Genomic DNA, 11,934 nt, shown 5'->3' with positions numbered 1-11,934 from the left:
TTGCTTTTTTTTGCAACAATTCGTGAAAAAAAAATTTATTTAGTATTGCACTCCCTATCAGTCTTGCACTCCCTATTATTATTGCAAACCGGGAAGATCATTCGAAAAATAGTATTGCAGCCATATTAATAGAAGAAATACGGTAATTAAATACTTGCGATTAAAAAAAAATTTTGATAAAAACCTTGTTATCTCTACATTGAGTGAAGCTTAAAATCAATAAATAACTTCAGATTGATTGAAATTTTGCATGCTTTATTCAGTACCAATTTTCAGTTTTGAAATGGCATAAAAGTTTATGAACACTCGCCAAGTTTTGTGCAAACATCTTTTGGAGATGTTCCACTTTCGAGCTCCTGAAATAATAGTTCTTCATATTTCATCATTAAAATATGTTCTACTTACTTTAATGATTGGATCCAGCTTTTTATCGACGTAATGCTCACACTCTCGTGGCGCAAACTGAATCGAGTGGAATGCCTTTTTACATTTTGCATCGAAATCCTTTTTGATGTCGTTGGTGTCTTTGTCAGCATCTCCATCGGCACTTTTCACCGCAAGTTTGCACATCTCGCAGTCTAAGGCATTGCGTTGTCTCAACCCAGTCATACAAGTCATACAAAGATCACGGAAGTCACGGTTTTTTACGGAAAATCATGCTTTTTTGCAGTCAGATAAGAATATTGAAAAGTGATATATTTATTATTGTTTATTGAAATATCTCATTTTCAATTCAAAACCAAATAGGAAAATGTGTTACACATAGATTATCTATATATCTGATGTGTTTCAACCCTTCAAAATTTCGCAGAAACTTTCATCATAATATTTTATCGCACACTTTCAAACAGGACAATATAATAGTTAACGAAGTCACGCATTTTTGATACACGGAACAATTTATCAGTAGCCACAAATCATGAACATTTGAATAGAACTTATTAAATGATAGTGAGGGACCGAAATTCAGCATCAAAGTGAATGTAAACTTGGTGTTTCAGTTATGATTCTCCGAAACACAAGACCTCGTGATCACTAAATATTGTTTAAGCTACATTTTGATTTTGTAATCATAATGCCGTATTATCTTGAAAACTAACCAATCATAAACAATCAGGAATTTAAATCCGCTATTCACGTGATTCGCTCAACAGTATAAAAGTTAAGTTGTCGTTGCATCAATTTGAACTTCTCTGTTCAAACAGTGTGTATAGTATGAAGACTGTACTTGTGCTTGCTGCTGTTGCAGCCGTTGCTCTCTGCGTTGTTCTTCCAAAAGAAAGAAGCTCGTTGGGATGCCAAATGTGTGAACTTGCTGTGAAGACTTATGATGGATCTGCGGATAAGGACGTGACAAGTATCAAGAAAGATTTCGACACCGAGTGCAAGAAACTTTTCCACGCGATTCCATTTGCTCCACAGGAGTGTGAACATTATGTGAACGAGAAGCTGGACCCTATCATCAAGGTAATTATTCAAATATTTGTAACAAGTCTGAGTAGATTTCAGTTCATCCGACTAGTCTATATTAACAACCTTTAAGATTTATCTTTAGTATTATGATATAAATAAACAGCATACTTTCACTTTTCCTAAATTTGAACAATTTGGAGTACAGCTATTTGCGGTGGAACAAGCTTGACATTTTAACCAAAATTTTAAAGAACCGAGAATTATTTCTAAAATGTGTTTTATTACATACTTACGTTATGTCAGATTTTTAAAGTATAATCAGACCAAATCCTCACTAACGATACTTTTACATTTAAATTACCTCCCAATTAAAAAATATGTTTCAGGAGCTTGAAAGCGGAACTGCACCAAAGGATGTGTGCAAGAAACTTGGAGAATGTCCAAAGTAATGGATATACAATTATGTTTTGATTGATGTACGATTATGTAATAAATATAATTTTTATAATAAATGAAATTTTTTCAATTGGCAATAAATATTTTCAGTATTATTTCTAATTTTCCTAATTTCCGAAGTAATTATTTTCAATCGCGGATTTGAAACATAAGTTGACAACAAAACATACACATAAATAATAAAAGTAATAGTTTTAGGTTCGCATCTTGCTTAATTAGTTAGTTAGATTTAGTTAGACTTGATCTATATGCATGAAAAAAATTATATCGGCAAAAAACGTTACAAAAGGTAAATTAGGAAAAAGTAGTACGAGTTTGATTAGTTAAGTTAAAACTTTTCAGCAATATTTTGAGTACCTTTTTAAGTGTTGTCTTTTACGTAACCACAAATACCAAAATTTTGATCTCCTATATATATAAATACTATTAATTGATACTATCCACAACAGTTTTACTGTATGTTTGTACTCTGACCTATTTTCTTATTGGTTTGCTCTTTCAATATCAAGACTGTCGTAAAACACATCCGTGATCAAATGGAATAGCAAAACGTTTCTTATCAAACAATTGCCGAGTGAGCTCATTTTTTCCACGAGGGTTTGGTCATAATGATAAGTGGTTTTCAGTAGTCTTCATGTGTTATAAAATTAAATCATCATTACAAATTATCATCATTTTTAATTTCTTTTCAATATTTTTCATGTAATATCCAATTTAACTATTTATAATTTTTCAGAACTATGAAAACTTATATCCTTCTTGCCGCCGTTACTCTTGCCGTTTTTTTCTCATCGACAGAGGCTAATGGAATTGAATGTGAGATGTGCAAGATGTCTGTCAAGATTGTTGTTCCAATGCTTGGAGAAGACACTGAATCAATTAAGAAGGTAGTTTTTTCTTTAATATTTTTTGTAAAATATCAAATATAGGCCGTCGACGCTGAATGCAAGAAGGAATTCCACAGCATTCCATTCGGAACTCAAGAGTGCAAAAAGTTCATTGACACCAAGCTCGACCCAATCATTCACGAACTCGAGAACGGAACTGCTCCATCTGACGTCTGCACCAAGCTTGGAATGTGTTAAATAAAAATCAGATGATTTTAATAAATTCATTCTACTAAAGTAATGGCAATTAATTCCCAACAATGTTTAGTTTCATAGAAAATTTTATAACATGAATTTGCTACATATTATGTATGACCCTATGCTCACTATTAGCACGACGTCTTTATCAGTCTTGTATCGAAACTATCTCTTTGATTGGCACAAACCTCCATGATTTGCAAGTCATTCCAGTTTCCGTACGCCCAGTGTTTGATTAACATGTTCACGTCCAGAGCGTTTAGTTTGGTAAACATAAGCGTGAGCCGAGTGAGATTCCGTGTGAGATTCATGTCCATAATTGTGTCACGAGTAATTCATGCCATTTTAATGAAGCACACGTAAGGCAGGGAGAAGATCTGGAAGTAAAATTATATTTTCGTGAATTTTAATCATTGATTTCTGACCTAAAAAAGATTTCAAAGCAACTCCTTCTATTTTTACACTATTTGGATAAAATGCTCAATACTCTATCTACGTTAAATTCGTTAGCGGTGGCCCATGATCCAAGGGTACATCGGATTGTGGGTACACTCGTTCAGGAAGTTCAATCATGCTTAAGGTACATACATCTGGTTTGCTGAGATGGTACATCCGTCTTTCTTTCGTGGGGAGGCCAAGGCTCTCCGCCACTGATTTGGGATCCTTTCAGAGTTTTGACAGCATGAACGGGTGGAGAGTTGAACATCCCAGCAGATAATCGACGCTTCCTCATATTTACTGAAGTTGAATAGATGTACCATGGATGTACCCTTAGAACGAACCGGCCGTTGTATCACAACAACAAAAAATTTCTCGATGCACTCTATTTCGATATACCCTTGGATCATAGACCGTTAGATCTTCGTGTACCTTGAAGGAGCTCTCACCTTTTCCAGATTAAACTGATTAATTTTGCCGATGACGATTCCATCCAAATCTCTGTCCTCGGCAACTGAAAAACATTTCCCTCGAAGCCAATTAGTTTTCCATTCAGCTTCACCACGAGGTGATTGTTAAAATAGTTGTGTTCAAAGAGAGTTCTCAATTTTGGGGGCCCGACACATAATACAACTGAAATGATGCGAGTTCACGGCGGCAAATGAGAATGTTGGAGAAATACTGGCGGCAAGCTGGTACACAAGACTCGAAGTGTGCAGTGTAGCAACTGATTTTGCTATGATCCGCAAAGCTGAAAATCTGGATATTTGGGAGCTGAAGCATGACCACTCACCTCGCCGGAATTTCTAGCCTTCAAAGTTTCAGTGTTCTTTCTAAAGATTCGGGTTTCACAGTTTTGAAGTCGAAAATAAGTTAAGAAAATAAGCAGCCTTGACCAACGTGCGCATTCTCATCGAAAACTGGGACAATTCGAATCTGAAATGAAACGTATTTCTCAAAATTCATTCAAAGAAGCAAACTCACATTTGAACAGCGCGAAGAATCTTGAGAATGTTGGCTAAGGCTTCAGAAGGGAGCTGCAGGAATCGTTCGAACGTCGGTTGTTTCTGCTTTTTCTTTATCAAACCACAAGAGAGAAGTTCGGGGAGCTCCATCGCACAGTTTGGCTGGGTGAGTAGGAAGGAATGACAAACTTGATTAGAGGTGGAGGTTGAGTGGAGAGGACATGGTCGATGTTCTCCTAGGAAGTTGAGAGCGAGCGCGCGCGAACATTTCTTCTCATTTTTGAGAAGGCATCCCCATCCCATTTGGTGTTTGACAATATAAGCCGAGTGAAAGTCGATTCCATAACATATCCAAAGTTGACCCATCTATCATCCATGATGCACACACGATTCAGGGTGAAGATCTGCAAAAAAATTAAGTATTTCACTTTCTCAGCTTTAAAGTTTTTGGCGAAATACCATGGTCAATTTTATGCAACTTTTTAAGAAAAGAAAAATTGTGCTTAAAACTTGATAGATTATTTGAAAATTCAAAAAGAGTTCAAACAAATTCAGTTGAAATTTGGAAAATCTTTTTACTAAAAATATTCATCAACTAAAAAGAATTAACAACCGCATTTAATCGTTTTAGTGATTACAGCCAGAGGAACTCGACGAAGCTTTTAGAAAAAAAAGCCCTCACCTGTGTCCGATTGAAGAGAGGTATGGAGAAACGAAACTCAACGATGATTTCCTCCAAAAGCACGTATTCCAGGAAAATTGATGACTGCAGGCTGACGTGTTCGTTCGAGTTTATATTTTCCGACAATATCGCCACGAGGTTCTTGTTGAAAATTGGATGATCAGTGTGTTGTCTCACTCTCATAGTACATTCATCCATAATGGCCACGGCGACTCCACCATGGCAATTTAAAATTGTGGTACAAAACCGAGGCAAGGTTGTAGACACATGTGTCCGTGGAGCAGTGATATCTGGTTTTCGGGTCATATCTGAAAAATTTGTCGATAATTGAGATCCGCAAAGGAATAATATCACTCACTTCATCGGCAATCTTAAATCTTCGAATTTCACAGTCCTTTTGAAAACTGCACGTTTAGAGGTGAAGTTGAAAGTGAGCGGTCGATTCTTTTGCCCATTATTGCAGAAAGATATTGATTTTTTCTCTTTTGAAATGTTGACCTCAATATGGTCAAATGTGTGATGAGCGGGGTTGATCAAAGCGGACAGTTCCGCCGACACTTGGGACAACTCGAATCTGAAAATATGAATAGTTAAACTAATATGTCTGAAAAAAAACTTACGTGTGAACAGCGTCTAATTCTTGAAGAACAATTCTCAATGCCTTGGAAGATAGCTTCAGAAACGGTATCAGTTCAGGAGGCGGTCGTCGATTCTTTGATTTACAAAGTGAATAGATTAAACCCATTGCACAGTCGAACGGGGTGAATAGGAAATGATGACAAATTTGATTGAAGGAGGAGGTTGAGCGGAGAGGGTGTGGTCAATATGTTCTCCTGGGAACCCAAGAGCGCACGCGCGAACAATTCTCATTTTGAGGACGATAATGTTTTGTTGGATATTATCGATTCTAGACTTGCGAGTTTTAATTTGGAACTTTTTAGCAGTGAATACGATTTGCTAAGGGGCTACAAAACGTATCTGGAAAATGGAAGTTTTTGTAAAAAATCTGGTCTCAGTTTTTGCTTGAAAAAAATTCTAGAAATTTTTGGAAAAAAAAACATCTTTCAATTGTGTTCATCAATGTTGTTGTGATAAACCAAATGTTAGTTAAATGTTAAAGAAATAGTATTTTTGAAAATAATTAAAATATTCATAAACGAAATAGCTTTAAAATTATGAGCGATAGGATCAGATCTAGTACGAGAGGTAAGCTGAAGGGGAGGATCGGGCCAGACAATGAACCGAAATGTGTCTCATGATCAGATGGTCAAAAGTTCAATATCTCGTAGTCTACATTTTTTGCAGTTTTTTACTAGGAAATAGGATTGTTTCTGAAGGGCAGACAAAACGCTTTGAGCCGCTTAAAATATGATTTTCTCTTCTAAAAACCCTCAACAGACAGTTTGAAGACATTTCGAAAAATTTTTTTGACATTTTGGCAAAAGTATCCTCCACCAAACCCATGCAAAATTTTGGTTCAGAAAACTTTTTTGAAAATTTTTACTTTCAAAATATTGTAGAAGGCAACTCATTTGCTAGTTTCCATGAATTTCAATGTCCAAATCATAGTTTATGGCATAAAATCGGATATTTTCTCACAGCCGATGCTTGTGAAACCTTTTGTCTTTGAAGTCCCATAACTGCGTCAAATAAATTTTTCCGGAAAAGTGGTTGACTGAAAAGTTGTAGGCCATAGTTCAGACAATAACTTCCCTGTTGAACATTTTACGCCAAAAATCGTGGTAAATTTCAGACGCAAATATCTCGAGTTCTAGATGTCAGCAGCAAAAATGGTCTCTTACGTTCGAGAAGTACACAACATCAGCTATCAAATGGCACTAAACTTGTTTTTCAAAATTCAAAACCCTCTGCACATAAATCGCTAGAAAATGAGAGGCCTATTATTTTGTAAAACATTCTACTTTGTCATCTTTGCAACAAAATTCAAATTAAATTTTTGGCGGGAAGTTTCCTTGTGCCGTTTTTATAGATGCTCATTTGCCCTGAATATAAAATTGATGACGTCACCATTTGCTGAGGTCAGTAGCACCTCTCCTTGCAATTAAAAAAAACTTCTCATAGATACAAAAACAATTTCTCATAGATACAAAGAATAGTGACGTCACAAATGTCTACTTGACCTGGATTCAGATTAGACAGTTGGTGACGTCAATAATGACACTTTCTGTGAGGACAGTAGAACATTTTTAAAAAAATTGTATGGCTCTGAAGATTCCTGGTTTTGTTCTGTTTACAATAAGTTAAAAAATAATGAAGGCTTAATATTTATTCAAAATGGATTGAAAAAATTGGATCATAAGTATGTGGCCCTAAAGAGGGCCGTTGGGTTCGGTGGGGTTTTAATCGACACGGTCTCAAACTCTCTGAAAATCAGAAATTTAAGCACGTTCTCCTCGGATACGTCTGGCCAATTGGATGTCCTTTGGCATGATGGTGACTCGCTTGGCGTGGATTGCGCACAAGTTGGTGTCCTCGAAGAGTCCGACGAGATAAGCCTCGGCAGCCTCTTGAAGAGCCATGACAGCGGAAGATTGGAAGCGAAGATCGGTCTTGAAATCTTGAGCGATCTCACGAACGAGACGCTGGAATGGCGCTCTGCGGATGAGGAGCTCAGTAGACTTCTGGTAACGTCTGATCTCACGGAGAGCGACGGTTCCTGGACGGTAACGATGTGGCTTCTTTACTCCTCCAGAGGCTGGGGCAGACTTGCGAGCGGCCTTGGTGGCCAACTGCTTTCTTGGAGCCTTTCCTCCGGTCGATTTGCGAGCGGTTTGCTTGGTACGAGCCATTTCGATTGGAATCCGATAGGGACTGTGAAGAAGGAGAACCGTACACTACATTTATACAAGGTTGCGGTGGAAAGGCGGGGAGGTGAGAGAGTGGGCAAAATTGAGAGAGGGCAAAGATAACAAGACATGTGTGTTTTCGCAGTGTCTCCGCCTTCACACCGCACAGTGGTATAAAAGAGGCAGCCAACTGTCCGTTTCTTCATCTCACTTGTGAGTCTTTATTCAACTGCAACAATGTCAGGACGTGGAAAGGGAGGAAAAGGCCTCGGAAAAGGTGGTGCCAAGCGCCATCGCAAGGTCCTTCGAGACAACATCCAAGGAATCACCAAGCCAGCTATTCGCCGTCTTGCTCGTCGTGGTGGAGTCAAGCGTATTTCTGGACTCATCTATGAGGAAACTCGTGGAGTTCTCAAGGTGTTCCTCGAGAACGTCATCCGTGATGCCGTAACTTACTGTGAGCACGCCAAGAGAAAGACCGTTACCGCCATGGACGTCGTCTACGCTTTGAAGCGTCAAGGAAGAACTCTGTACGGATTCGGAGGATAATTTTATCTCTCGATTTCATACAACCAACCGAACCCAACGGCCCTCTTTAGGGCCACATATCTAAAATCCTATTTTTCTTTGCATCATAAAATGTTTATTTCTTATTCACTGTTGCAAATCAGCAAAAGTTCAATATAAAAACTTTTCTTTGAGTTTGTCTTGTCTTTTTATCCTGTTGAAACAATACTGGAAAGTGTCTGCTTCCATACCAGCACAGACCAGACAGGTTCCATTAGTGACGTCACCAAATGCCTTTCTGAATCAGTCCCAGATCCGCCAAAAACTATATGCTGTGATGCCAGTATATATATGCATTGCTAAATTGCAACCCCGTGTTTTTGAAAAAATACATCATAACAGAGAAAACTCTTTAAAATCATATTGTTCAGCCAGGTCACAGTCAAGGACAATTTTGAATTTGACTCAATTTCAGTTACAGGCTCGGATAACGGCGCTGCCACGACCACCCTGGCCCCTTCTGACCCAACTTGTTAAATATTAATCTAAATACAAATAAGATTTAGTATGAACATTTACTGTTCATTTTGAATGTTGTTTTTTTACACATTTTCGTAGTTGAAAATTTTGACATATTTTAAGTGTTGGAAAAGATATGAGACATTTGAGCGAACTCGTCCAAATTTGTGAAAATTTCCAAAAATCATCGTGAAAAATTAAAAAACATATTTTCAGAGAAAAGGCTTAAACATTTTTGAATATGAATAAGTAACCTTTTTTAAAAATCGGCATGTTTTTTTCTTTGAAGATCAATATTTTTGCGAAAGCCTACGATACTAAAAAATATTAACAGCAAAAAGGTGTAAAATTAAAAAGTGATTGTTTCATCTGTTGACAAAAGTTTTGTCAAACAACTGGTTTTGGAATTTATATGCAAAAACCTGTAAAAAGAGTGTTTATTGAATCTTGGACTTGACTTGTTTCATCGGACTGTAATTTAGCAGGGGCTTAAGATAGGATGAATTGGTAAAGTGATAAAATATAGCTATTGGTATGCAAAATATTGTTACAATTGATTACTTTTTGGTATCATTCACGTTTCTGAAGTTACCGCCACTCAAAGTTAAATAAAATAATTTTTGCAAGCATTTTTGACAACTTAAACGAATATGGCGGGACCAAAAAGGCCATGCCTGGAGCTGTTATTGCATGTTTTTGATAAACTTACTGTCATACATCAGGGTACATAAGGTTTTTGATTTCACACAAAGAAAAAAAAATCGAAAAAAAAACAATTTTTTTCCGTTGTCATAGTTGAAAAACCCTGTTGCTAAACAATTCTTCTAATTTTTCGTGGTAACTGCTACACAATCGGATTAAGGAAACCTAATTTTTTCTCACATATGTTGGAGAGCCTCGATATTCTTGAACTTTTTGCATTCATTGTTTAATGTTTCTTCACATAGCTTCGTATATATTGCCAGCAATGCAAATCTTGAGCCATCGGTTGAAATGATTTTGAAAAGGTGCTCGGCATATCTGGGCTGAAAAAAAACTTTTGTTTCAACGCATTAAACACTTTTCGGGGTTCTGTTCCAATTTTTTAAATAGTTGTAACACCCGCTAGAATTTCCGTTTCACCAAAGAAATCTTTGTTCACAGATTATTATATATTTCTTTTTTATGTATTTTGTCCAGGTGATCCTAAATGTTTAAAAAACGTTCCAGCAGCTTTTAGTCTATACGAAGTATATTTTTTCTTATTTTGGTTTATCGGAGGTATGCAGTTCCAAATGTTGGATTTTCTACCCTACTAGAAATTTCCTTTAGTTATACAATTTTAATTCGAAGTTGTATCTTGAAAAGGAAACCATCATCAACAACAAATAAGCTTGAGACTAGAATTGCTAATCGTCTGCACCAAATATGAAATTCGTTGAATAAATTATATAAAACAGTTGACAATCATAAAGTATTTTACATACATATGTATAGTTAATGTCATATTAGCATATTTAGTATTGAGTTAACACGCAGAAATACCAAAGAAACCCTGTTTAATTCATTTCCATGTTTTATTCGCTTTAACTAGGGAATGACCAGAATAAGTGGAGCGATATTCAAAAAAAAAAAATTGTATCGGAAAGCTGACATTCTCTACTATAAGAATATGACTGAAATTTTTGCCCATTCGGGCTGGAAATCTGAATGGAAATTGTTTATATGAGGGGATCCATGGTTGTAGTTACAATTTTGAGAAAAAAGTTTAAATTTTAGGGGAAAAGATGTTGAATGAATCATTATGGTGTTGGTCGACACATTGATCATGCTGATATCGATCAGAAAAATTAAATTTGGGCTTTTATATAGTTTCGAAAAAACACGTTTAAATTTTTGAAAAATTTTACGTTAGGGTGGAATTGAACCCCAGAGTCCCACCATGCTTGTCATCCACTCTATCCACTCGGCCATCTCGCTGTTGCAGGCAGTACTAATTGGGGATAGTGAAAAGAGTTAACGTAGAATTTCAGACGTAAAAATTTCAGATTTCCAGCCCGAATGGGCCAAAATTTCAGTCATATTCTTATAGTAGAGAATGTCAGCTTTCCGATACAATATTTTTTTTTTGAATATCGCTCCACTTATTCTGGTCATTCCCTAGTAAGTTTTTTCAGTTTTACCAGAAATAAAACCACTCATAAAAACTATAAACTACACATTTAAACTGTAAATGTTGGAAATCATTTTGACCATCAAACAATAGCTATCGGAAAATGCAAAGGCCATTCCGTGATGGCACGCTCTTCTTCTATCCATCGCTCCTTTTCAACGAAACACACACACAAACGCAGACTATTGGAAAAGAAAAATATAGAAAAAACCTTTTTTCTCCTTGTCCCTTGTGTTGATCTCACTTTTCAGTGGACGTGTGCAGTGTGGAGGCCAGAGACTGTGCTGACCGACGGACGCGCAGGCGGTAAACATACGTTGCAGTGGAGAGTGTAGTCCCTCGTCGGCTCTCTGTGTATTTCTTTCAATGCCTGTGTCTCGGTCTATCTTTGTCTCTATCTGTTTTAAAAGTTTTTTGCAAAGTTTCAATTTCTTTTTTATTTTCTCTTCTTTTTTTGCGCATTTATTTTTTTTAAAGAGCGCTGTTCTTCAATTGGAAAACAGTATAACGATCGAAATAAAAAAAAAACTTGAAATAGTATCGGAATTGAGATGGGGGCAATTGAAATTGAAGACGCAACAAAAACATGTTTTTATCGTCTGAAATTATCTAAACTTTGAATCTAACGTGTCAATGGCTACTTTTACAGTAGACTTTTTAGAGTAATGTTAAAAAGGATAATATAGGTTTTTCTTCAAACTATTTTGTCACGCCGCATATATTCTTTTCATATTCCATTCGCAAAGTGCATGATGTAACAAAAATGAAACGTCATAATTTTTTAATCTTTCACACTTTTTTTGCCGGCCGTTAAATCAAAATCAAATCAACTTAATCCAACACGTGCGGGCTTGCAATTTTATTACACCGGTGTCCTACAGCGCCATGTTATCTTCTTTGATTAGAGATC

The 11,934-nt window shown here is 36.5% G+C and overlaps 5 protein-coding genes, 1 non-coding gene and 1 pseudogene across 7 annotated transcripts; 3 read left to right on the top strand and 4 right to left on the bottom strand.

Moving 5' to 3' along the window:
- Window positions 1-246: 246 nt before the first annotated feature.
- spp-6 (Saposin B-type domain-containing protein) lies at window positions 247-618 on the bottom strand (the record flags this gene model as incomplete). The annotated part of the gene is made up of 2 exons (NM_076835.5): window positions 247-356; window positions 406-618. 2 exons carry the CDS (start codon window positions 616-618, stop codon window positions 297-299), a joined length of 273 nt encoding a protein of 90 aa, NP_509236.2. The 3' UTR covers window positions 247-296.
- Window positions 619-1,140: 522 nt separating this feature from the next.
- Window positions 1,141-1,964, top strand: spp-2 (Saposin B-type domain-containing protein). Its single transcript, NM_171721.6, has 2 exons — window positions 1,141-1,467; window positions 1,800-1,964. Exons 1-2 carry the CDS (start codon window positions 1,216-1,218, stop codon window positions 1,860-1,862), a joined length of 315 nt encoding a protein of 104 aa, NP_741832.1. The 5' UTR covers window positions 1,141-1,215; the 3' UTR covers window positions 1,863-1,964.
- Window positions 1,965-2,605: 641 nt separating this feature from the next.
- spp-3 (Saposin B-type domain-containing protein) lies at window positions 2,606-2,990 on the top strand. The gene is made up of 2 exons (NM_076834.8): window positions 2,606-2,756; window positions 2,799-2,990. The coding sequence occupies exons 1-2, from the start codon at window positions 2,610-2,612 to the stop codon at window positions 2,952-2,954; spliced, it is 303 nt and encodes a 100-aa protein (NP_509235.2). The 5' UTR covers window positions 2,606-2,609; the 3' UTR covers window positions 2,955-2,990.
- A 992-nt stretch (window positions 2,991-3,982) lies between these two features.
- T08A9.6 lies at window positions 3,983-5,784 on the bottom strand (annotated as a pseudogene). The gene is made up of 6 exons: window positions 5,660-5,784; window positions 5,398-5,613; window positions 5,040-5,347; window positions 4,377-4,761; window positions 4,186-4,328; window positions 3,983-4,143 (listed from the first exon to the last, which is right to left on the bottom strand). Coding segments are annotated over exons 1-6 (1,338 nt in total).
- Window positions 5,785-7,438: 1,654 nt separating this feature from the next.
- Window positions 7,439-7,849, bottom strand: his-40 (Histone H3; the record flags this gene model as incomplete). The annotated part of the gene is made up of 1 exon (NM_001277029.4): window positions 7,439-7,849. One exon carries the CDS (start codon window positions 7,847-7,849, stop codon window positions 7,439-7,441), a length of 411 nt encoding a protein of 136 aa, NP_001263958.1.
- A 234-nt stretch (window positions 7,850-8,083) lies between these two features.
- his-38 (Histone H4) lies at window positions 8,084-8,395 on the top strand (the record flags this gene model as incomplete). Its single annotated transcript, NM_076830.4, has 1 exon — window positions 8,084-8,395. One exon carries the CDS (start codon window positions 8,084-8,086, stop codon window positions 8,393-8,395), a length of 312 nt encoding a protein of 103 aa, NP_509231.1.
- Window positions 8,396-11,495: 3,100 nt separating this feature from the next.
- 21ur-14279 lies at window positions 11,496-11,516 on the bottom strand. The gene has a single exon (NR_071471.1).
- Between the last annotated feature and the right edge of the window lie 418 nt (window positions 11,517-11,934).

This window comes from Caenorhabditis elegans, chromosome X (assembly GCF_000002985.6).
Source record: "Caenorhabditis elegans chromosome X".
In the NCBI taxonomy this organism is placed as follows: domain Eukaryota; kingdom Metazoa; phylum Nematoda; class Chromadorea; order Rhabditida; family Rhabditidae; genus Caenorhabditis; species Caenorhabditis elegans.
This window is presented reverse-complemented; position numbering and strand designations above follow the sequence as displayed.

Bases quoted from the DNA above. Each gene is read 5' to 3' on its own strand.
- spp-2 (NM_171721.6), top strand. From the start codon at position 1,216: ATGAAGACTGTACTTGTGCTTGCTGCTGTTGCAGCCGTTGCTCTCTGC. The intron at 1,468-1,799 runs GTAATTATTCAA...AATATGTTTCAG, and splicing joins AGCTGGACCCTATCATCAAG to GAGCTTGAAAGCGGAACTGC.
- spp-3 (NM_076834.8), top strand. From the start codon at position 2,610: ATGAAAACTTATATCCTTCTTGCCGCCGTTACTCTTGCCGTTTTTTTC. The intron at 2,757-2,798 runs GTAGTTTTTTCT...TATCAAATATAG, and splicing joins ACACTGAATCAATTAAGAAG to GCCGTCGACGCTGAATGCAA.